The sequence below is a fragment of the Parasteatoda tepidariorum genome, chromosome 6 (genome assembly GCF_043381705.1).
Source record: "Parasteatoda tepidariorum isolate YZ-2023 chromosome 6, CAS_Ptep_4.0, whole genome shotgun sequence".
NCBI classification, from domain to species: domain Eukaryota; kingdom Metazoa; phylum Arthropoda; class Arachnida; order Araneae; family Theridiidae; genus Parasteatoda; species Parasteatoda tepidariorum.
In genome coordinates, this window is record NC_092209.1 from 51,044,553 (window position 1) to 51,071,793 (window position 27,241).

Here is a 27,241-nt window from a genome sequence, read left to right on the forward strand (position 1 = left end):
TTTGAGAAACATTTCAGAAATTAAAACTCTCTCTTCATAATTTTAGGGAGACTCCTGCTCGACAGTACAGTTCCATTCAATTCCTCTCATTAAAATATTTCAGACTTCAATTTAATTTTCTCATTTCGATGGAACGCTAAATTTTAAATCACTCATCTAATCTACAAAGCTGCAATGAAGAGACACCTCGTCCCCATAACATTAAAACAAGAAAAAAAAACTTGATCAAGAATGTGAGCTGACGAGGAATGTTCTGATACTTTTAAGAGCATTCGATATATTACAACTTCTTTTTTCATATAACTAAGTAGTAAAGTAAAGAGGAAAGAGAAAATTTAATCATTTCCCATATTAAAATCTGAATACTTCAAATTAAATTATTTAATTCTACGGAACTTCAAACACCAAATCACCTATTCAGTCAACACAGTTGCAATAGAGAGAAACACACTCTCTTTCCATTTCATAAAAACAAGAATTAAAAAAAACTTGATCAAGTCTTGGATCAATCGAAGAAAGTTTTGCGAGAGTCTGTATTCTAGAGATGATATTCCTACCATAAGTGGGTTACCGTTGTCTGCTAGGAGGAAAGCAGGGGGGTGGTTCACGACCACGTGACCTAACTTTAGGCCTCGATCTGCATCTTCTAAGACGGAAAAATCCACTCAGGTATATAAAGGTTTAACGCCACCGGACCGCTGGACATTATGCTGGGGTGAGGTGTGATCGAGTAGAAAAATTCTCTTGATTCGTGTGTTTGTGACACCAATAATTAAAGGAACTATACATTGGACTATTTGTGAATTTATTGAATTGACGTGATTTTGTGATTTAATTAGCGATTACACTTTTTTTGGACTAATTTATTTCCGGGACCTTTTAGTGAAGGAATCATGATAACAAGGTAAGTAAAAAATTTTAATTAAACAAATATGCATGAATATAATAACCGTATATTAATAATTATTGATTTTCGTTACAATTTCAAATTAAAATGTTTGAATTATGATAATGATCATATGATTATGATCAATTACCAGTGTATTTATCTAAGATAAAAATCATCACAATAACTAACATCTTTGTAGAATGATATAAATCATGAAAATAAAAAAATATTATATTTCTAGATAGATTTTTAAGTTATAGTAATACTTATCATTAAAAAAATTATAAAGACACTATAAATCTCTTATCTCTGCGAACTCATGATAGTGATTATCATCTCTCTACAAACCTCTTACCTTGACAAACTCATAATATTTAATAATATGATTTTGTGATGACAAATACAAATTTTTTGATTAAAAGAGAAAATAATTTCCTTGTTCTGAAGAAAAATAAGAGTAAATGAAACAATATTTCTTATGCAGGATTAAAATATATTGTTATAATGCATACATATATTTGTTCTTAATATATTGTATACGTTACGATATTTACTAATAATATTACTTAGTATCATAATCATAAAATTACATTGAATGATAATTAGCTCTATACTTTAATAATAAGAAATAATAAGAATGTACTTAGAACATACTGAGTAAATTACAATTTAATAATAATTTTAATTAATCATTGTAAATAAAAAAATTAATTTTACTTAATAACTTAATAATTATGAAAGTAAAGAAATATAATGTGGTATATACAAATTATTTTAGGTACGATTGTAATTTAAACATAACGTACTTACATAAGTTTAAATAGTTTAAGTATATTAAAAATAATTATGGTATGCAAAAAAAGGAAATGGTTTCATATTAAAAAAAACTAGAAACTGAATTTATGATAATATTTTATAATAATTTTAACTACCATTATTACATTTGCTAATTATTATTGATAACTTGATAATTTTAGTTGCAGTTGGGGAACGTAACATGATGAGCTATTTTGTAAAAATGACTTTATAATAATATATGCTTTTAGATATATAATTATATATTTATCTTCTTTTTTTTATCAAAGGACAGAAGTTAAGGATTAATGGGAAGTTAAGTTAATATGCATATAATGTTTGCTCCTATTACAACGCTTCATAAATTATTTAAAACAAAATTATCTTTTTGTCAGTTTTTCTTATGTATTGAGAATGTAAAATTACATCAAATTCTTCTTTCTTTGTCCTTTATTACTCGTAAATGAAACTAAATTATGTTCATTCACCTCATTAATACAATTTTCAATTAATGTTACAAGAAAGAACTTTGATTTAACGATAAGTTATTCAAAACTTTGAGTCTCCCACTAATAGTATTTAATCTCAGCATTTATTTGCATGTAGAATTAAAAAAATGGCAAATGGTTTACTTAGCGTAGTTAACCTTTTCACTAGTCTTTAACCTTTAAACTAGTTTAGTACCCTTTTAATTATTGGCAAAATAAAGCCTAATAAATAATCTTATTTTGCTGCTGTTCCAAAGACTTAATTTTCAACAATATAATATATCTATGAGCAGAAATAAATAAAGATGAAAAAATAAAGTAATATAAAATATATTAAGATAAACAAAATTATGAGTAGCAACTTTAAATTGATAAATGTGTATGATCCATACTTTAAACCAAAACGTACAGCTGACATTAAATATTTTGCAGTCACAAAATTCACCAAAAAAACATTATTAGTAACCAAAAACAAAAAAAGATGACAGTCAATCAATTTTGTTTCGCTTAAATAGATAGAGATAAACTTAGACTATTAGAGCTAGAAGCAGAAAAACAAACTTCAGGAAGAAGAAATGTAACTTAACCCTTTCTTAATGCTTGTAATAAAACCCGTCTCTATTACTAGCACTCTTTCATTTCTTATATAACGCGGAAGCTAAGTTTGCTTCTATTTTTAGTTAAAATAGCGAAAAATGTTTTCGAAATCTTTTACTCTTTTAATGGAAGTCTTTCTTCGACACTAAAGCTTCTTCTCATAATTCTTAGAAACACTTTATTTTTGTTGAAAACTCCATTCCAGAGCTAAGATGTAAAGAAATTCTTTTAATTCTGCATTTTGAAAGTGGATAAAAAATATAAATGTTTTCTTGTAAAATTATTTGTTATGTTATTTTAATGATTTCCAAGATATTTTACTTTTAATCAAAAGCAGTGAATTAGTCTTTAATATTTAATGAACTTATTTTTATTTTATCTATTTCTTTATCATTATTTCTTTATTTAAAATATTTTTTCTCCACTTTATGTTTTAAAATAAAACTTTAAAATGAAAATTTAAATACTTGTACAACCCGATCCTGTAAATGAATTTACTTTGTCATTTTATTATTATATCCAAGTTATATTCATCCAGACTATACACCCATTCGTTATTAATCACTTCAAAAAATTGTATCACGTTAATTTGATTATCTATTTTAATCGGTAAACTGAATAAGTACGATTATTTTTTCTGCGAATAATTTTAGTAGGATTAAATACTACCGGTAGCAAAATAATTGATCAAAATAACATGCTTAATACATCTACATATCTAATGAAATAAATAGTTTTTAAAGTAGTTCATTAAAATTTCTATGTGAAACCGTGAACTTTACTTAACATTCTTGCTATCATGAATATTATTTTCGTCTATATTAATGTTTTGCCTAAACATTAATAAATTGTTATTAATAATGTATAATTAAGTTATATTTTCAAAGCAAATATTTTCACAGATTATTATGTAAACAGTTTGACTGTAACCATTAAAATCTGCAAATTAAATCTGATTTATGCACTGTACATATGAAACATAATGGTAATAACTCGTAAATAGTTAGAATTCAGTACATTTTTAATACTTTATATAGCTGCTTTTAGTCTTTAAATTTTAAATAGTTTTAAATGAGGTCTATGCCCAAACTTTCTTATGCCCTCAATTTTGTTTTAACTTTAGAAGAATGGCTAAAAAAATTCGCTTAAAAAAGAACTTAAAGTGTAATAAATTCTCTGCTCATAATGCACATATATATCGTTGATACTCACCGAACTGAAATATTTGATAAGATGCTCAATTGCTCGCTCCAGTAACTCATGATTTATCTGCGTTGTAAGACATTTTTTTGTTTATTTAAAACTTATAATTACCCGATGCGGAAAGTTCAAAACTGTGCTATTCTACATTATTAAAAATAAGGATATTTTGAAAAAAATGAACTTAAAAATCATATTTTTTATCTGAGATCTTGGATTAGTATTTTGAACCTCATTAAAAAATATGGAAATATTAGTTAAACACTAAGCAAAACTATGTCTAAAAAATTGATTTCCTTGTATTTACTACAATTTTAAAAATTTTATTATAGTAAATTTTATGTTTATTACATACTACATTAGTGTAATTTAATTTTTAATGTCATATTTTTACAAGATATGAAACAAAAGCTTGAATATAATGTAGATGCTTTTAAAAAACTAATATTTGAAATAAATATAAACTATTTTTTAGATCTTTGAAAATTTTTCTATTCATGTTAGTCAATTTTATTGCAATAATTTGATATTCATATTACTCGGTTTATTTTTATCATTTATTATCACCATCATCGAATCGTTTATTTTTAAATAGATATCATGTATTATTCTAAAAGCATCAGCTATAAAAAGATGCAACTAGAAAGAGATAAAAAAATATATATATAGTGTTTTAAATTAAGTATAATTTTTTAACTTAAATTTTTAATTTCAGTTATAGTTTTCGAAACTCATTTTTATCCCAAATACAACATCCTTTTGAATTTGAAATAAAAAAAATAAAAAACTTATCACAAATAATCTGTGCACTATGTGCTTACTAGTGCTGTCTTCCCTCAAGCAAATTCTAAGTGCCTTCTGAAAAGACAAACAACGCATCTTATTTTTATTTCAAAAGCATATTTCTTTAAAAAAATATATCACAGTTTCTACAATCTCAGACAATCAATTCTATGATGTGATCCTAAAAATTAAGCACTTTTTTAATCAAACATTTCTAGTATATTTCATTTTAAAATATTTTATTTTAATTGACAATGTAATTGTTTTGAAAATTTTAAATAGGTAATATTAAAAATCAAAAGCAAATGTTTATGATAAATACAGAAAATCTCGTCAACGCATTTCAATATATTGATAAAGTAGCGAAATAAAACTCCATGGACTAAGGATAAGGAGTGCGATATTACACTCTTTCAGTGTAAGATTCAAAACTGAGTTCTGTTCAAACTTAATAGTGATCTATTTCTGATCATTTATTTAGCATTTGTACTCTAATACATTACTTTAATGCATTTATTATTGTTTAATTCCTGAACCCACTTGAATTGTTTTCGTCATGCCTATGACTTGTTTAAAATATATAAATGCAATGTTTAAAGAACAAAGTTTCTGATCATATTTTTGTGCACTGCAAATGTTACGAATGTTACATTAGTTGCCATTTTCAGGATACAAACGTAATAAACAAGAAGTATTTGAATTAAAAGAAAGCTTAACATTTTATGGTTTTTAGAATAGGATGTCATCAAATCAAAATCATCGGCTCTTTGAAATATTATCAAAAACGCAGCCTATCCCATGACTTTTATCTACATTTGAAATACATTTTAAATCGATAAATATTTTTGTATCCAAAATGGTTGCGACTTTGGTAAAAAAAAAATTGTTGGTTGCTAACGACTTTGTTTGGTTGTTGTTTCTATCATAAATAAGATGAGGATTTTTAAAAAAAAATCAGCGAACTCTATCGCGTTTTGAATCATTTTCAGATTGAATCCATTAACGTTGACACATAGGTTTAAAAGAAGAATGGCGTTTGGAATTTTTTTCAATTTTCAAAACAAAAATAACTCACTCATAATCTAAAATAGTTGTAGTTTTAGATCTATTAAAATGATATTATTAAATTCGAAGAAATAAATGTCATAGGGAAAAATGTGTAAAATATCACTAAATGTTACAGATATCGAAGCATCATTTATGAATTATTTTCGTTTTATCTGCTCTTAAAATACCAAACATATACGAAAGACCAAACATATTACGAAATTGAATACAGCATCTCAAGTAGCAACCGAGAGCTTTCTCATGAAATTATTAACAATCCTTTCTTCCCTTAAGCTCTCCTTACTTCCCTATAAACACATTAAAAACAAAACATCGGATCTAAAAGTAGCGTAGAATAAAAAAGAAGTTAAGATATCAACTAAAATCGACTGCCTTTCGATTCATCTTCTTATTGAATCTTCTAACTTTAGCACAAGAGTTTAAAAAGAAATCGCGATTGGAATCGGAAAGCAGAGCTAATTGATGAATCCGAAAAGGAAAATGAAGAAGATCAAAACGACAACAACGCAGGTGAGAGTGACCTAGTAAGAGGTCCTCTTCCTCTTGTTATGAGAAGAAGAAAAAAGAACAAAAAAAAAACGTAACTTTAGAAAGACCCAAAAGGAGCGACAACCTTGGGGATCGTGATTGGAATAAATGGAATGGATAATCATGTTCCTTTCTTTTTTTCGAACAATAGCTACGAAGTTGCTTTCTTACATCATATTTCGAAAAGAAAAAAAGCAATTTCAAATTTCATGCAAAGGTCGGAGAATTCCCAGTTTTAAGGTTAATTGTTTGTGGGAGAATGCTAGCTTTTTTGATCTTCTTCATATTTATTACATAGAGATAAGGAAAATTGAACATTTTGTTCCTTTTTTAATGCTTCTTTCATCAAAATTTAAATAAATAATTTTTTTAAATGATTTTTCTAGTCTGGTTAAAAATAATTTCAAAAAATCGGTTTAAAAAGGAAAAAAAATATTTTTTTTACTTTTTCTTGTAATATTTAAATACAGTTTCAAATACCACCATCGCATCTTAAGTTATCTGATACAACTAGATACAACTGAACCAAATTGTATTACAATTGAATTACAATTTGGTACAATATCTGTAAAACATTTTTTTTAAATCAAAACTGTACCCGCAAGCTTATTACAAATATATTTAAATGCTATTAATTTAGTTAAATTCTTTACTCAGTGCTATGACTATTTCAGACTTAATTATCAAAATGTTAAAAAATTATTTTAATTCATAATAAATAAGAAAATTTAATTTTATTTAAGGTTTTACTCAGTTCCTCTTATAAGAAACTAAAAACCTATATTATATAATCACACGTTATATTTAAATAAAATTGTTTTGGTGGCTTTTTTTAAAAAAAATCATGTCTCATATACTATACCGTAATGCTACAAACCATAAACTAATATTAGTGTGAGCTTTAAAAAAAGTATTGTTATAATGTTAGTTTAAACGATGCATGCAACAATTAGTATCTAAAAGATGAACACAGTTAAATATATATCTCATATTCTGAAAGTTTAAATGAGCAAATTTCAACGTAATTACAGAAAAAATCATGTTTAACGCATGCACTTTACTTGCTCCATTGGTTTCAACTTTCTCGACTTGCTTAAATAATCTGAAAATCGTAAGATTTGTGATGACATTTCGATCAAAAAAGGAATCTTTCCTATCTAATTATTTCCATTGTAATTTCCAATTTAGTCTCAATTTTCTAACATTATATTTCATTAATTCAAAATCTGATTCTAATAATTTTTTTATCAGATATTTCTCATAATACCTTATTGATAAAATATTAGTTTCTAAAATAGAAAAATTCAAGCTATTGATATACATTTGCCTCGTTTGTATAATAACTAATATAGGTAATTTTCGTTAGTCGGGTTCAAGTAAATTTAATATTTTTTAATAATTAATTTATTTATGCATTTATTTAATTTTCTTAAAACGTCCATTTTGTTTTGCATGAAAAAACGGAGTTATAAAAGATAAGTAAAAGTAAAATATGTTGAATTTACTTGCGCCCATCTATCCGAAAGTACCATATTATCAAGTAATGAAAATAAGTAATAGAAATTTATCTTTGCAGATTTTTTTTTTCGTAAATACCACACGATGATTATTTTAGTTTTGTGTACTAATTAAACTTGCATAATTGTCTGCTTTTCTTTTGCACTACCCATATAAAAATTTGCGCTTCACTTTAATTCGAAAAATTAATTTTATAGAGCATAGATTGATAGTTTAAGTAAAAATTAAATTTTATTCTTGAAATATAATATAAATTCTGATCCAGGAAAAGTTTTCATTTTGAGTAAGTCAATATGTCTTTGTAAACATTCAGAATAATACTGTTGTTAATATTATTATTATTATTATTATTTAACTTCAAAATCACTTTTTTAAAATTATTTTAAACAATTTATATGAAAAAATCACTTCGCATAATTGTTTTTAATCAAACCAAATAATACTACTTGAAAGTACATTATCTTGCCTCTCTTATACGCATGACCTCTATACCTTGCATTTTACTATAAACTGAACTAAAAATAGTCTGAATTCGGCGAAATTTTAATCTACGTATAAAAAGAATTTTGAAAAATTACTTAAATAATCATGAAAAATTACTTAAATAAATTTGTTACAGGATGATTTAATTGTTACAGAAAGACTCATTAAATAAGCTTAATTTTAAAAAAAAATTTCAGTTAGATTATCATTATACCTTTATTTCATCATTGACGTTAATTAAAGCAGCTGCAGTTTCAAATTTAGATTATGTTTGTTACCGCAAAACATAGCATCCCTGCATGCTGATTTTTTTGTAATAAATACAATTATTTTTAGCATGTTGTTTAATGAACAAATTGTAGTAGAACAATTAAAAATTTTATCTTAGAATTTAACAATTTATGAACAAAAATTATCGAAATTTTTCGTTTGCTTTCTAAGTAGTTGCTCTGTAGCTTTAATTTTTAAAATACTTTTGTTATTAGTTTCACCTATATTATTTTTATTTATATACTTTTAAAAGTTAAGTATGTAATTTTGTATTAATTTAAAAAACTTCCCTTTTTAAATTTAATTAATTTAAGAAAATCCCTTCTAAAAAGTTTTCTTTTAATTGTTTTATTTTATTTGAAATGTATTTGATAGAAAAATAAATTTAAAATGCCATTATTAAGTTAATATTTTTAATTCAAACAATATACCTTAATTTACCTTGTTAAACCAAACGGTAAATATTTTTTTTTGTATTACTTCACAGACTTAAATATGAAACTGCTATGGAAATTTTTTTTAAAAATAATCAACGGTTTTACAAATTGGACTGAAACATTCTTTTTTTTCCGTTTAAATAGAACAGAACATCTTTCAATTTCAATAATAAAAAAATCGTACGGAAGACTTCTATTACTGAACAAATCAGGCGAACGACCTTCGCTTTCGCTATAATTATATTACGAATATGATGTTCCTTTTTTATGCAAGAGAACCTGTTCCTCCTAAAAGATGCGTTCGATGCCCTAAATACTGTTCGGGACCACCCCTCAATTGCGATACCACACGCGACAACTTTCACTAAGGACATTAATCCAAACCCTCAAAGTAAAACTTGGCCTCTTTGTTATCACATATACTGCAAACGATTTATGATAAAAAGATAAAGACTACATCCGCATCAAGACATTTCTAAAACAAAATACAACGAATTGTTTGGCTCAAGGCTCATGCAAATGCGACTCATTTGTATGTTTGTTTATCATCAAAGAAACACTTTGAAAATAAATTTTCGTACGTTCATAACAAAATAATATAAATTGAATGTTATCCTTTGGAAAATTTCAAATAATTTATTTGGAAAACATGAAAATATTTTCAAGTAATTTTACAAGTAAACATCATTGAATTGTTTAAATTTATATTCTCATATAATTTAATTAATAATATATATTGCTTTAGGGGAGAACAAGATGGTTACAGCTAACATAAAACAATTTATTTAAGACATTTTTTATTCTTGCTAACGAAAGAATAATTAACAACCTGAATCAATCAGGGATAAAGGAAAGGTTTGAAGAATGTAATCAAATAATAATCAATCGATAATAATAAAAAGGGGAAAAGATTGAAATCCACCCAACTTCAAATCAATGAGTGCCAGCTTGACTGGGGAATAAAGGCAGCCTGCGCGTAATGCTGACCACATTATCCCAATAATACTGTTGATCTAGAAATTCTGGAACTTTAAGTTCCATGATCTCCTGACTCCCAGCAAGCTGCTGCGGGAATACTTAATTTCACTTAATAATTATGGAATGCGAAAAACATTTTTGCTTGTTTGAATACTTTTGAATATTTTGAATATTTTACTTCTCTTAAAAATAATATTAGGACTTGAAAAGATATAACATAACGGCTACAGGCACCTAGCCAAATTGGGGCTTCCAATCAAAAACTTTAAGTCCCTTCTTTAATCGAAGACTTTTACCTTTATGTCAAATCTTAAAAAGTGTAATTAAATTTAATTTAACGTAAAATTTTTAAATGGTATTATAAATGGTTGTAGCAAAATATTTTATGAGAAATGAATTATATTTTAAATAAATTTAATAATGAAGTTTTAGATGATTTATATTTTTAAAAAAATAACCATTTCTTACCGGTGGAACTATTTTTACTTACATGACATAGAAACAAAATTAAATATAATTTATTATTTTTCTTCACAATGTTCTTTTGTTATTTTATTTTTTAAAATTAATTTCACTTCCCCTTTTACAGTCATTACCCTCCACTTTTCAGGGATAGAAGAATTTTCTCCAGGCAAACAAACTCATTCGCAAGCCACCGACTAATAATAATGAATAAATAAATTAAGTTAATAAGATCATAAATAAATTAGGATAATAGGATCACACATTTTAATGACTGTTTTTCCAAATCATTAGCATAACAAAACCTAACTGAATTATTTTTTTTCTTCGAAATGAAAGTAATTCAGTAGCTTATCTTTCTTTTTGTATTAATTGAATCTATTTAGATTAAAGTAGTTTTATGTTACATTATATATCCGCATTTAATTTCTTTCACGTTTATTTCTCATTTAACCCTTGATCTACCTTAATGAAGGCGTGGTTGTCTATTTAATATTGATTGATGATAATCCTCGCAGTACGTTTTCATTTAAGGAAAGCTTCCGCTTATGTGCACTGTGCTTGACAGTTTGTTATTTTTTTTTCATTTATTAAGTTTAAAACAAAAATACATATTTACTCTTTTCAAATCATTTATAGTGACTTAATGTTTACTTTCTACTGTATCTAAAATATAACATTTTTTTTATACTTGAATTAGGAAAAAAACATCGTCACTTTTTTGAAAACTTCAAAAATTTATTCATATTCATGCAAATAAGGTTTACTATTGTGATATAAAAAATAAAAAAACGGGAGCAGTTACTTTTGTTTTATCACAATGTCAGTATGTCGCGATGGTTAAGGTACATTGTAAAGAACCGAACCAGGGCTCTATCTCAGGAGATGATATAAAGCCTACCCAGCTTTGGATCCAAGGGATCAGCTTGCAAGGATAGTAAGAGTGGCCGGCGGGCAATAGTGATATCATTGCTGTCATTATGGTGTTGTTCACAAAAATAAAGAACTTTAACCTCCATGATGCCTTAGCCATCGACTGGCTGTTGCAGAAATGCTTTACTTGACGAAAATATTTGTAATGTTATAAACTTAATATCATTTGTGAAGCGATATTATAACAATACTAATTTATAGAAAATGAATAATCAAACGTCTTTACATTCTGCTACTTAGATTTGTTCTAATATAATTCTGCAGGCGATTATTGAATTCTGCTTCAATATCTATTGCACTTAAATAAGCATCAATAGTAAAATAATTTCTCTGTAGAAAATTTCCGTTCCTTTTATAGACTTTCTCTGTATACTTGGCAGTTAGAAGCTGCTTTGTAGTCAAAATAGTTTTTCTCTGTTTTACATTCTGAGCTTAAACAGATTAAAACCATTAGTTCAAATTATAGTTACAGCCATTAAGTTTTTCTTACTCTACGATAACTCTACGTTTTTTACAAATCCTTTTACGTTTATTTTCTATACTTCCATTTATTTTTCAGCAGTTATTTAAGATTTTTAAAAACGCATATACATAAATGAGATTTGATTTCGTTGTCATATTGATACAACTCGTGAATATATTCCTTTAGATATAGTTTTTTGGTTAATTAAGTAGTCAAAAATATTTAATGTGGTTGAACCATTATAGTTTTAAACGATTTTGTTCTTAAATATTATTGCAATCAATAAGACTCTGAAGATAAAACCATTTTAGTATTTTTCTTCACTAGATGAGAGGGCAATGAGCAGGCATTACGATAAGGAGACTCAGGTTCGAATTCCAGCCTTGATTACTCGTATGAATGCTGATAATCCTACGAAGATCACCAACCGCAATGTAGACATAGTTATTATGAAAAAAATTGTTAAAATAACGGAGTTCGTTTGTCAAAATAATAGTACTTAGCTGTTTAAAAAATGTTTTTTTTTTAATTAACAGTATTTTTCTATGAAATAAACGGTTTTATACTGGCACTTTAGCTGACAGTTTTTTTTATAATGTATATTAAGATTTATATATATGGCAGATTTTTTTAGATTTTAATATATATGACAGATTTTTTGCAGTGTACATTTTGAAATAAAATGTATGATAATGATGAAATATTTTACAGTAATATCCTCTTAAGCCCAGTAGACACCGAAATAAAATTCTAGTTTCATCTGTAAATAGATATTAGATAAATATTAATATGAAATTATTACAAACACTTAAAAAATGTAGGTCATGTCCAAATTTTTATGAATTAAATACAATTTTTACATTCAAAATTCCTTAACAAAAACTCTAACTTATAACCAAACAAACAAAGGAGATTTAATCATGTAAAATTTGATGAAAAATGTTCAATACTTTGAATGCTTACTCGTTCTTAAGAAGTAAGCACGAAAAGCATTTCCTGAAAACATAAAATCCAATTTAAAATTCTTTTTCATTTTGCCTTTTTTTTTCTGTTTATGAAAGCGTGCGTAACCGCGACCGTGACTAAATACAATTTTTCCTCATGATGTCCAGGAAGAGAGGACGTTCTTCAAATAAATAAAAATAAAGAAGTTAGATATTTTGTCATTAATCATTAAAAAAAAGTTGTTTTGAATATAATTTAACATTTAAATTTGAAAAAAATATGTTATTAAATTTTTACTAAAAATTTTATAAAATATTATTAAATTTTTAGCAAAAATAATTAAGTGTATAAAAATGCATCTTTATTCTATTAAAGTGCTTTCAGGAATGATGAGCATGCATTGATCTGATTTATTTTCTATAAAATCCATAAAATTTCATTCCATAAAATTTTCCATCATGTTTTCCTTTAATTTATTGCTTTTAAAAGATAAGTCTATGTCTTTTGGTTACCATTCTAAATTACGAAACAGTTAAATGCTAGGAAAGCGTTTTGAATTTTTGAATTATTATTTAGATATACATATATTATTACTTATATATATATACCTTGGCCAAGATATATACATATGAGCCGCTCAGAAGCCAATGCGGTTAAGTCCATTTTTTGATATTTTCTGATTTTTGGAAATTTTGATGAAATAAATAATAATCTTCTTAGTTATTAAAGGATTTACTCGTTGGTTACTTTTTTCTAGGTTAGACAGCTCTTTTTTAATAGCTTCTGAATATATTGTATAATAATTTCAGAAGCCATTGTGAATAAGTCCACCTTTTATCAATATTTTTTTACATAAACTTTGAAATAAAAATTAATTTAGTCTTCTTCTTTCGATATTTGTTGGTAACACTGAAAAAGAAGAAATTCATAGTAACTCAGGGTTGCCAGTCGTAGTATTTTTAATACTACGGTAGTATTTTTTCACCAAAAAAAGGGGTATTGTATTTTTCGTAGTATTTTTTTAAAATGTGGTATTTTTATTTTTTTTTATTTTATTTATTTATTTTATTTTCATTTCCTGAAACAAAGAAAAGTGCCACTCCAGTTTTGAAGTAAAAAAATAGGTAGGCCAGTAAATTTAAAAAATATAACTCAACCTATATTATATCCTAATGGCAGAACAATTTCAAGAGAAACAAAAAAGGACATCATGTGTTTATTAAAGTATATACCTCCAATTAAACACGACTTTTACAGGACATTAAGGACAACACATGGAGATCAAGATTTGCATTTAAATAACTCGGAAGAAGATGATGTTTGTTAAGATGAATAAACATAAAACTTATGACAATAAATGTTATTTTATTATTTTTACATAAATTTCTTATCTTTTTCAGCTGCCAAAAGGTATAAGTCCTAAAATTTTTAAGATGCTGTCATTATTTCAATAAATACGTACGTTTTTATTTACACATCCTGTACATATCTTGTTTTTTTGCAGAGTTTACACCTCGAAAAAAGACTTTATACACTTTTCTAATTAAATTAATAAGCCAAGAATTTTGAAAACTAATGTATTAAAAAACATCAATTTTCTCAATTTTTGTGTTTTGGACTTAACCGCATTGGCTTCTGAGCGACTCATATATATATATAGGCAATCCCTGACTATATCATTAGATACACTACAAGATTCCATGTGAAATTATAATTATCAGATGATACTATACAGCTGTATTATTTTTACTGGGATGAAACCGGTTTGCATTTGTTTACCCTCCTGTATCAATCGGTTAACATTGTAATGCAATACGTTAAAAATATATACAAATAGGAAATACATAAGTATATAAAAAATCTCCTATTATTAAAATAATACTACTGTGCTTGTACTACTGTGGGTCTAATAATTTTATCTAATTATTATAATATATTTTATTTTATAACCGTCGTTGAACAGCAGACCCAATTTCATGGGTTTACGACTACTAATGTTCAACTCTATAGCCTTGTAATTTTGATCCCTATCCAGAAGACAAGGGAACTCCTGGATCGATTAATGGGAGAAATTTGCCATCGTGGAGGACTTTTTGATGGAGCTAACCCGCCTTTGTGTTACATGGAGAGGAAGACCGCGAGAACCTCCCACGGTTAGCAAGACGGCAAGGGGACTCTAAACCATGATCTGTCTATTACTGAGGATATTTCACGTCAGCACTGTCGTCGGTGCAAGCCGGGTGCAGAATTCGTATCGACTGGGATTCGAACCTGGCTCGCCTCATCGGAAGGCGAACGCTCTATCTCCTGAGCCATCACGGCTTCATTATAATGTATTAATATAATGCTTGATATAATAAATATTCTATATTTATATAGTATATCGTCTAATTTATCCTGTCGTCAAATTTATATTATATATCGCCTAATCTAACCAATTGATACACTCACGTGAACAAGTGCAAACCGGTTTCAGTCACATAAAAACATTAAAGCTGTGTAGCATCACCTGATAATTAAGATTCTACATAGAATCTTATAGTGCGCCTAATATTCTCCAGGGACTATATATATATATATATATATATATACATANTATATATATATATGTCTTGTTTTTTCCATTGCCCTTAAAAAAATTAAAAAATAAGTTAAATGAAATTCTACTGCACTCTTTAGAAGCACATTCCTTAGCCTCCCTTGCCCCCATCAATAAATACTCTTCCCCACTGTCAGTCTTTCACGAATTTCTTTTTAGAATTGGGTTACTAATGGGACGTTTTCAGTAGCGACGAACTAGATCTATCAATCACATTCCTCGAACCAGTTTGAAGAGTCCGGAACTAACTTAGTAGATGAAGGCAATTATATAAATTCAATAAGTGATTTTTCTTTTGAAAATAACACAAAGTTTCAAAGCACAGTCGAATCGTTTAATTTTTTTTTCACTGCAATTTTTCTTGCTTAAAAAAAAAATATTTCATCAAACTTTTATTCAGGTATATATACTATATATTTATATTTTTCGCGAATTTGCGTAAAGTTTAACGATTTGAAGCAGAAAATTTTAAATGCCTGATTGGTTCATATTATTTGAAACATAGTTTAACTGACAATTGAAATGCTATAGTAAAGCATTGTAATTTTTCAAAATATGGGTATCAGCCTTTCTATAACTTACTAATTTACATTTTTAGTAATATATGCAGATCATTAAATTGAAAATCGACATTTTTTAGAACTAAATTTCTAAAAAAAAACAGCTAATTTTTTTTCCAAATTAAAAGGGAAAAATCTATGTCACAGCATAGGATATTTAGATAAGTACAATTCTAGAATAACAGTTTTATTTTTAAAAACGCTTCGAGCAACATGTTTTAAAACAATATATCATGTAAGACAAAAAAATTTAATTGCAAGAGCAATATAAGCTTTCGGATAATTTTAATCATAAAAAAAATTGTCAGATTGGATTATAAAGCTCCATTTGTAAATAAAATGCCTTTAAATAACTAATCTTATATTGTTAGAATAATCATAACTTAAGCGACTCTTACAATAATTATTTTGAAAGAGCAGCGATGGGTGAGAGGATAGAGCATTCGTCTCCCAATAAGGTGACCCAAGTTCGAAACCCAGCGGCGGGTGACAGAGTGATGCAAAATATGCTTCCAATGACCGCAGTGCTGACGTAAAATATCCCAGTGGTGGACGTATCATGAGTTAGAATACCCTTGACGTCGGGCTAACTGTGAGAGATTTTAGCAGTTTTCCCTCCAGATAACGCCAATGGGGGTTAGTTCCATCAAAAAGTTCTCCCCCATGGCTAGTTTGTCCCAATTCTTGATCTACGAGTTCCCTTGTCCTCTGTGTTAAGTTCAAAATTAAAAGGATCCAGAGTTAAACATTAGAAGTCGTAGAATTGGGTAAGCTGTTTAACGCTTGTAATAAAATAAAATAAAAATTAAGAAGCATGGTGACTCAGGGTACACCCTTCGTCTATTAATGAACTGACCCAGGTTAAATCTCAGCAATAGCTAGTCTATATGAATTTTGCCCCCCGGCTAGCACATATCACATTACACTGTCCTCAGTGGTAGATGAATCATTGGTTAGAATACCTTTGACGTCTCACTCACCATTGGAGGTTTTCTTGGTTTTCCTCTCCACATTACGCAAATGCTGGTTAGTTCCATAAAAAAAAACCTCAACGAAGGCTAGTTCGTCTCGTCTCAATGCTTAATCAAAATATTTTCTTGTCTTCAGGAGTTGGTTCAGAATTAGAAGGCTGCGGAATTTAACATAGGTAGTCATGAATCCAGGCGCAACACCAGTAATTAAATAAAATTCTTTTCAAAGATTTTTTTTTTTTTGCATCCACAATTTAAAATTTCGCTCCATTCTTAGAAGCTTTTGCACTTGTTTTCATTAAAACGTTGCGCATTTTTTTATTGCACAACTATAGTCAAAAGCTTACAACGGAAGTAAAAAAAAATATATCAAGGCATTAAGTATTAAAAATCTCCTAAATGTTGCTGGTATTCATATGGATAAAAAATCGTCAACAGAGTTATGTATCTACTAAATTAAACGAATTATAAATGCTACATGTTATCGTTTTACAATATGTTTCAAAGTATATAAGACGTATGTATTCTTTATAGATACATATTCTTTATATAAAACGGATATAAAGCATTTACATTAAAGTAGTGCAACATATTGGTGTCCAATGCTAAGAAATTGTAAATTCTTTTCGATGTCCCAAAAAATGAAAAACTTAAAATTACAAAATAGACAAAAATTAATTCCAAAATCATGATCACAATTAGTACACTATCTTTCTTTATTTGTCGTTACATAATGTTTTGTTTATAAACGGCATGTCATTTCATAGAATCATTATATTTAAATCATATATAAATTTATAGGTAGAATTTGAAATAAATTATAAGTTTATGTGTATACTTATGCTAGATACTTACCCAAATAACATTAAATAGCTCAATTATATTATCAGATAAGAAATTTCGCTTAAAAAAATAAACAAATATAAAATAATAGTCGACATGTTTCAAGCCCTTCAAAAATAGGCGCCCATTTTCAAGACTTACCAGACGTGAAAGTAAAGAAAACAAAAACTATTTAAAATGAAAAACATAAAGTTTCGAACTAAAAAAGGAAAAATAAAGGTGAGAAACAATGCTAGAAAATCACAGAAGCCGTAAAAAAAAGAGAAAAAACAGAGAGAGAAAAACCACAATTGCCGAGAGGCAAATCAGTGTAAAATGCATTTCTATGCGTTATGAAAGGAGGATAGAGAGGAGGGGAGGAAGTAATGTTAGTAACAAGGGAATCAGCATTCAAATGAATGAAACAAGATTCTGGGACATCAAGATGAGCTGATGTACCTGGGAGTGGAAATAATTTTATCATTATCGAAATTGAATTTATGCCCAAGATACCAGAAATTCGAAGCAATTGAAAATTTCTCAAATTCTTGATAAGGGACATAAACTTTTTCCAAATTTTCATCGTCTTTTCTCTCACGGTAAGTCTTGAAAATGGGCCCCAATTTTTAAAGCTCTTAAAACATGCTCACTATTATTTCTTATCTGATTATTTTTGAAAGGAATGAAGTTTCCAATCAGGTAATATCTTACCTCTTCAGTTTCTTGAGATTATATATTTTTGATAACCAAATTATAATTAGAATGTTGAATTCAAAGAAATCGGTGAAAATGAGACACCAAAAATTATTCATATGAAAAAAAGTCGTTTAATTTTTAAGGCATGTACTTTATGAAATCAAGTATTTCATTTCCAAGCATAACTATCCAATTATAAATGCTTCAATTACGATTAAAAAGGATCTAATTACTCATGATTTTGTATAATAGAATCAGCTTCATTATTTATGACCGAATTTCAATACTATACTTAGCAACCAATCCTTGATAATAAACCTTTTGCTCCATTTATCCGAAAAAGGCCATATTACATTGATCTTGCACATCTTTCAAGGAAATAATTATTGAATGATAACTGTCAATTATACTTAATAGTCGCCAGCAATAGGTGAGGATCTATACTTGTTACAACATAAGCAAGTTTTGTGAAATCAAACCTTCCAACAAAATAAGGTTACTAGAGCCAAGGACTAATCCATTATATGAAAACCTGTCAATGGTTTTCCAGGTGTATCATTAATATTTAATTCTCTAGTTAGCCATTGTTCATGCCTTGTATGAGAGTATCTTATTTTCATAAAACATACTTTAATATTTTCATACATAAATAAATCATTTGTGAAGGAATTCAGTTTCTTTTATGTATAGAGTTTTAATTAAAAGCAATGATGGTTAGATAAAAATTAAATATAAGTGGGTTTAAATTTTTTTGTGACAGAGTGTCAAAAGTTTAATATGATTTGACATCTTAAATTAAACTTCATTTTCAGAAAATTTCACTTATGGTTATTAAAGTTTTTTTTTCTTTTTACATTTCGTAGAGACATAATTTCATTTATATAGGAGTTTCAGATTTTTTATTTTATTATTAAAATTACTTATTAAAATTTTTTATTCTTATCTTCCTTAAACTTTTATGGAAGATTTTTCAAGAAAAAATTACTTAAAATGAAACAGAAAAATTGATGAAATAACAATATTTCAAATACCAAAGCAGTACCAAACAAACTGAATGTCTGTGTTAGAACAATTTATGTTTTTTTTAATAGGTGCCTTAAGTGTATTATAAATTTTTGAGTTGTATTTTAACCAGCGTCATGAAATATTCCTCTATTAAAACTGCTTTTTAAGTAGAAATTTACAGCTTTAACTCTTCTGATATAATCTAATTTTAAATATTCTTTAGTCAATTTCTTCTGATAAAATATTCTCCACATTATTACACAACGTTTTTTCGAATTTTTAAAAATTAGTGTATAAAAATATGATATAACTAAAAAGATTTAACTGTCCAGTTAGTTGTAAAAAACGAAAAATATGCATGAACTAGTATATAAATGTGAAAACTATTTATTGATTCTTGTGATGTATTCATTTGCTGTAATGTATTTCAACAAATTATATTTATGTAAAGTTATGTATTTTTCCAGGAAGGTGATTTTTTTCCTCATTATTGTAAGATCTAGTACTTAATTAGTATCATTGAACAAAACAATTATTAAAATTAATTAAATATATACATAATTTTGTACATTTTAACAATTAAATGCTTAATAAAAAATATAATATTACAACAGAAACAGTTGCAGTTTTTGTTTTCCATGCGCATTAAAACCAAATATTTAATAATAAACTTTAATCATAAACTTGACTTTTAGAGATGTCCAAATGCCTAGGGAACTATAAGAACTAATATTTGATTCAAGACTCGATATTTCGATTCAAAGTGATACATAAGATATTATGTAACACTTATGCTACATAACATATTACGTAACATATTATGTTACATAAATGATCTCAAGAAACTTAAGTGGAAATACATACTTGATTAAAAACTTCATTGGCTTCAAACATTTCGCAAAATTTTGCATTCATATGAATGTATACCTATTTTTGAGCTCTTGGAACATATCGACTTTTATTACCATTTTTAAATTTTTCGTTGTCTATGAAGTTTTTAATAAAGTATACCGTTCAACGTTAACCCGATTTTTTAGAAGAGTATACATTAGAATATTCATTGGGAAATTGAATTAAAAAAGCTGCAAACGCGTATCGGCGCTTTATTGCTTTCACTGTATTTATCATTACCTTTGCTTTGCTTTATCAGCCATGAGAAAGAAAATCCCAATTGTTTTAAAATATCATAATTCTCAATAGACTCCCCAAAACTCTCTTCACGTAAAAGGTCAAAAAAAAGAGTAAGCATACATCTCGAAAAATTAATTAGAAATTTACTTTCTATCAGTATGAATTGTCTTCTTTTCTGATTAACTTTCTATCAGCATGTCTGATTACTTCTTGACCTCGGCGAATCAATCAGACACCCTCGTCTTTGACACGATTAGACATAATTTCTCTATCACAAGATATTTATTCCTCCAAGAAAAAGTAAATACATAACTATAGCTGAGGAGAATGTAGGTTCGATTAACCACTGGGTAGTCTGAAGCATCGAGCTGTAAATCTGGTGGGACAGACGAAAAGAATAAGGTCAATCCTTTAGGCCCAGCCTGTGCAACGGAGAGCCTCTTGACCCCACATTATCATTGCCCGTGGGTGTCATATACACAGGTATTGGCATTCGCCCTCAATTTCCTTTAAGTGCAGTTTTATCCCAAACCCATGGAAGGTCAATTCATAAGTAGTGTGATTGTTGTTTTGATGGTATTGCTGTTTGCAGCAAGTAGTACAGCTTGTTGTTTTGATGTTTAGAAAATCTGAATTCTCTTTTAAATCAGCAAAATCGTGGATTCTTATTGTTATGACTGTTCTTCGAAGGCACCGACGTAACATGAAATGATGCTTTTTTACGAATAATATGCTATTTTAATAACTGCTGTGAGTTTGCAGCTGTTACTCATGACTGTTACATCAAGTTTAGCCTATCTATAGTAAGCGTTGTCTACGCTTAATTTGAAAATGACGCAAAACGTCAATATGAATAAAAGCCACAGTTTTGTGAAAATGAAAAGTGTTTGTGATATACATTTTTAATATTTAAAAATTTACTCCAAAGCTGCATTACTCGGGCTCATTAAAATTTGCAAAAACTGAGAATAAGGCAGTGATTTTGATAGCTTTCATCTAGACTGAAAAATGTCACCAAACTGGCGATTTTTAAAGAAGTTTAATAACTTTTAAAATATTTAAATTATTTGTCTGTTCAAAGACGTGTACACGAATTTTCTAAATATGGCTAACACGAGAACACGTGTAGGCCATATTTAGAAAATTCGAATCGTCTTTTAAATAAACTAACTCATCATTTTCTTACTGTTATGGTGTTTAGCTCAACATTTTCTTGTAATAATTTTGTATCAAAATAAATCAAAAACATGGAACTGAAACCATGTATTTTTTTTAATAATAGGTGACATTAGAATGTGAAATTTAAAAATAAAGTAATTGCGTGGAGAACGTGCGTGGAACATATTTAATACACTATTTGCAGATAGTTAAATGTTAAGCTTATCCATTTTAAAATGTTTAGAATTTCACTGCAATAATGAATTTTTTTTCTCCTTTATTTGAAGTTTTCTCGAAATGAACTCTCTTCATCTTTTGATACATTTCCGTTTTACTTAATATACTGAAATAAAATTTTGTATCACTTAAAATACTGAAATAAAATTTTGTATAGTGTATAGTGCGAAGCTTTAAAAATATAAAACCCTAAATAACTTTTTCAATGATTGAATTTTCACAAACTGATTACCGATCTGAATATTTGATAGGGCTTTCCTCAAATATGGTAATTAATTAGCGCTTATTATTAGTGGAGTTACGAAATCAGACCCAAAAACACACTTTCCTTAATAAACGTTGCTTTCTGTTCGAAACTTTTTAAGTTCATCAAACAAATTTGCACAAATTTATGAATATTATTTTTCAAGGATTATTCCAAACAATAAGTAATGTTTACTTGTTATTTCACGTTTTAATTATTTTAGAATCAGAAAAAATTAAAATTGCAGGCTGTAAAATTTTCACCTTTTTAAACATTGCATTGCACCATTTTCATTTAAAATGACAAAATACTGAATTTCAGCAAAATCGGTAGACTGTTTCCGAGTTGTATTTCAAAAAGATATATATTTTTAATCCTTTACTTCTCGTGAATAATTCAGTTGTTTTTGTTCAAATTATGTGCTTTCTAATTTAAAAGTGCGCAGTTTAAAATAAAGTAAAAATTTGCATACCTCGCATTTTAAAATGTAAACAAATAACAAATAATTATTAATTTTTATTTTCTATATTATGGAATATATTTCCTTTTTATAATTAATATATACAGGTGGTTATCAAAATAATGGAAACACCCTAGATTTTGAAGGAATCCTTTCTTAATATGGCCGTAAATGTTCTCTTTATGAAGGTATCCCCTAACTGTAATTGTTGACACTGGAGAATCCAGATGCTGATTGAGCTCTGTGGTCAATTTGGCTGCAGTTGTTTTCCTTTTAGACATTACAATCCGCTTCAATACCCGGCTGTCTCTTTCACTCAGCTTCTCCTTCCGTCCACTATTTTGCTTTGATGAGCTTGTCTTTCCGCGTTGTGTGTATGCTGTCATGACTTTCGATACCGTACCTCTAGAAACGCCGAAAAGCTGGGATGTTTCGGTCACTGTTGCTCCAACTAGTCGGGGCTCCTACAATTTGGCCTCTCTGAAAATCTGTGAGGTCTGACATTTTACACTTCTGACAGAAAATCAAAACATAGACAACTCCGCTAAAGCTCTCTCATACCACCTAATATATGTAATTTTTATATTAAAAAAAACTGGTAGCTAAGATTATATTTTTAATGCTTATGAAGCGAATACTTAAATGTCCCTTTTATTCACAAGTGTTTCCATTATTTTGATAATCACCTGCATATGTATATATATATATATATATATATATACATATGCAGGTGATTATCAAAATAATGGAAACACTTGTGAATAAAAGGGACATTTAAGTATTCGCTTCATAAGCATTAAAAATATAATCTTAGCTACCAGTTTTTTTTAATATAAAAATTACATNTATATATATATATATAATGAAATCTTCTTGAATGAAATGAATATTTATTAATTGAAAAAGCTTTGCGTCTGAATATTTAACTTCATTGGAACTAATTAATTAGCATATTTTAATAAACCTATTGGAACAATCAATATAGCCTTCTTAGTTTGTAAAAATCGATTATTTTAAAAAAATTTAAGAACGTGTTTTTTTTTTGCTCTGTTTCTATAATAAGTTGCTTTCTTAAAAACACTGCAAAAATTGGACGTAGTTAATTGCTTTACAAAATATATAGTTTCAATAATTATTTTTTTATTGCAGTGTTTCCATACTTAATTTAATTCCAAATTTATGAATACGAGATATTTCAATTAATTAAATGCTTTTCAAGGAAGAAGTTTTTTTTTTCCATTGCAACTGCCGAGCTATGTTTGGAACCCTTAAAGAATGAGTTTTTTCAATTATAATAACTTCTTTTATTAAACCGGAACTTCTTTTATCAAAAAACGTGTGAGGATGCATCTGAAATTTTAATGATATATGGCATAAATGCGTGGGACATCAAAATAAAACACAGATAATTCTTTGTAGAAGTAAAGCTGTGAACACGATCCTTTTGTAATTTATTCCACCCTTATTCTTATACATTAGACATTAATAAACTTAAATTTAAAGGAAATAAAAATAAATTGTTTTTATCTAACAATTAAGCTCTTTTGTTAAATAATCAAGGTTAATTGAATGGGATATTAATGAGTTCTTTGAACTGCGAGATTTTTAATTTCCTCAATTTGAGCAATAAACATAAAGTAATTCATTGTATTCAGATTTTTGCTTTACGCAAATAATCATTTTCAACACAGCATTTTCTTGTCTTATTTTTTATTGTAGATTCCGCATTATTTTTTTGTTTATTACAAACATCGTTTTTTTTCCTCTGCTCATTTAAATGGAATGAATTCCATAGAGGCAATTCAACGTTACTATTCTTCTGTCTACTACAAACATCGTTTTTTTTCTCTGCTCATTTAAATGGAATGAATTCCATAGAGGCCAATTCAACGTTGGAATCTTATTCTTCTGTCTACTACAAACATCGTTTTTTTCTCTGCTCATTTGAATGGAATGAATTCCATAGAGGCCAATTCAACGGTAGAATCTTATTCTTCTGTCTTCTACAAACATCGCTTTTCTTCTCTGCTCATTTAAATGGAATGAATTCTATAGAGGCCAATTCAACGTTAAAATATTCTTCTTCTATCTACTACAAACATCTTTTTTTTCTCTGCTCATTTGAATGGAATGAATTCCATAGAGGCAACTCAACGTTACTATTCTTCTGTCTACTGCAAACATCATTTTCCTCTCTACTCATTTGAATGAAATTCTATCGAGGCACTGTGTCGTAGCTAGTTCTACAATGGATATTCTTTTTTCTCCTAAACTAGGGTCCTTTTTCCAAGGGTCACAGACATAAAATCATCATATCTGTACTAATACAGGTAAAAGTATTTGGTTGTTTAGGATTTAAATTTAGAGTTAAATTGCTGAATTTTCCTTAGTTCTGTTAAAATAAAATCCTTTAAATTTCCTTCTTGGACTGCATGAAGTCAACGGCATTTATTACTACATTCATAATGGGTTCGAAGTTTGAAAAAGACTTTGTATGCATATTTTTTTAAGGGATGGTGCAATGAAAATTCTTCTACATGTCACTTTTGCATCAGATTTCAATAATGTTTAATGATATAGATCAGTATTTTACTTTCATTAATTTGCTTCCAAACAGAATGCATAAAAGCATATCTTTGTGAAAGCTATTTAAAAGTAACTATATAATTCTAGGCGATGTTATTATTTCGTTCGGTATTAACAAATCAGCAAATCGATAAATCAGTCTTTATTATAAACATCTACAACAACTATTGAACTTCCAGCTATTGCCTGAAATGATAGTCTTTTCCCAGTCTTTTTTATGGTCAAACTGTTGATTTTCACCGAATGAGATATTTCGGCGGTTCACCAAATGCCATAGAGATCAGAAAATCACGCGTTGATGACCCCAATTCTAAACCACGTAAGATTTGATATATTAACTTTTTGAAATCTCGAGATTCTTAATATAACGTTTTTAACTATTTTTATTATTTATTATGTTATAACAAAAGCGAATTCATATCTGCATTCAGTAATCGGGTTTTCTATTTACGCAATTTTAAGTACCCACATTAGTGTATTCAACCCTTGGTTTAAATCTAGTGGTCATTGGGTTTAATTTGGAATTTTGTAGAAGATACGACATACATGGATAATGTTTTCATCCGCTTAGGGCGTGTTTATTCCTCGTCCATTCTGTCCGATGTTAATGTTTATTAATTTTTCATGTCCGATTTAGAAAATAAAAATTAATAATAAATACACAAACGCCTTATCATGCAACAACAAATGATGCCATGGCACGATTTATAGCGTTGTTTATTTATGTTCCATTTTCAGTCGTTTTGTATTCTTCTCATCTACTGCCATCCAGAATTGGTTGTTTGTTTTTATATTTCAGCTGAATGGTGAAGGTATATTCTTAAATATTGATTCTGAGTCTGCAAAAAAAGAATAATACGCGGAGAAAAAAATTCTAACAAAATTACCGCACTGTATTGTTATGACATTTTTGATAAAAGATCTGTTCGATAAAACACAATATATGGTGCGTAAACCACTCGTTTGGTAATTTTTTCGTTCATATGGCAACGGTCAAGCAGAAATGCTGATTTTAAAAATTATAGGTTCACATTGCCACACATTTAGTGAAACATGCAAAACTGAATAGTAAATCTAACCGAATAAATTGATTCTATGACAAGATCTAAGATATAATAGTAAAATTACTAAATTTTACAACATTTATCAAATTTTATCACATATAATAAAACCATAACACCAAACCATATTTTATTAATATCATAACCAAAACACTTTTACCGTGCTTTTCTGGTGTTCCCATAGAGCCAGAAACATGATACATTTTACGATATTCCTGTAATTTTGACCATACTTGTTTTCTTAGTGTAGCTTTAGTTTATAAAAAGGATTTTTTATTGCCTTTGTTCTTCTGATACAACGCAACAGGTGCCTTAAATCATTTTCCTGATAATTTAAATTCGTATTATTTACAGCTTTATGTTATCAGCTGCTTAAAATATCCCAAACCTTAGAATTTTTGAATAAAAAAATTCAACTCTTTTTTTAATGTATTGTTAATTTTGTGTAAAATTTCAAATTTCAAATTTGTCCAATATAGTATCAAAACAATAAAAATAGTCCAAAATAGTACAAAATAGAAATAGAATTAAAGTAATTGATCTTATATTCTGAGTGAAACTGAATATTCTAAAAAAAAGTAATTTGCTTTAAAATAAAAATACATTTAGCTTTCAATTACGTATCCAGTTTCCTATTTTTTTCTTTATGTGTACAACTACTATGCATATTAAGACAGTACTGCAAGACACTATAAAATCAACTTCTATAAAAAAATTTCAAACCTTTGTAACGCAACTGATTTATAAATATTGAGAAAATTGACCTACGATACAATTGCTGACACAGAAATCAAAACCATTTTATTTGAAATTTAATAACCCTCGTTTTTTATCACCGAGAAACAAAATCTTCTATTAAAAATGTGAGAAACGC

The 27,241-nt window shown here is 27.7% G+C and overlaps 1 protein-coding gene across 1 annotated transcript in view; it reads left to right on the forward strand.

Moving 5' to 3' along the window:
- Window positions 1–613: 613 nt before the first annotated feature.
- The window catches only part of LOC107442591 (chorion peroxidase-like), a 114,188-nt gene continuing 87,560 nt past the window's right edge, over window positions 614–27,241 (forward strand). The window contains exon 1 of the mRNA XM_071181788.1: window positions 614–904. Within this exon, the coding sequence (XP_071037889.1) occupies window positions 894–904 (11 nt within the window). The 5' untranslated portion in view covers window positions 614–893. The remainder of the gene's footprint in view (window positions 905–27,241) is intronic.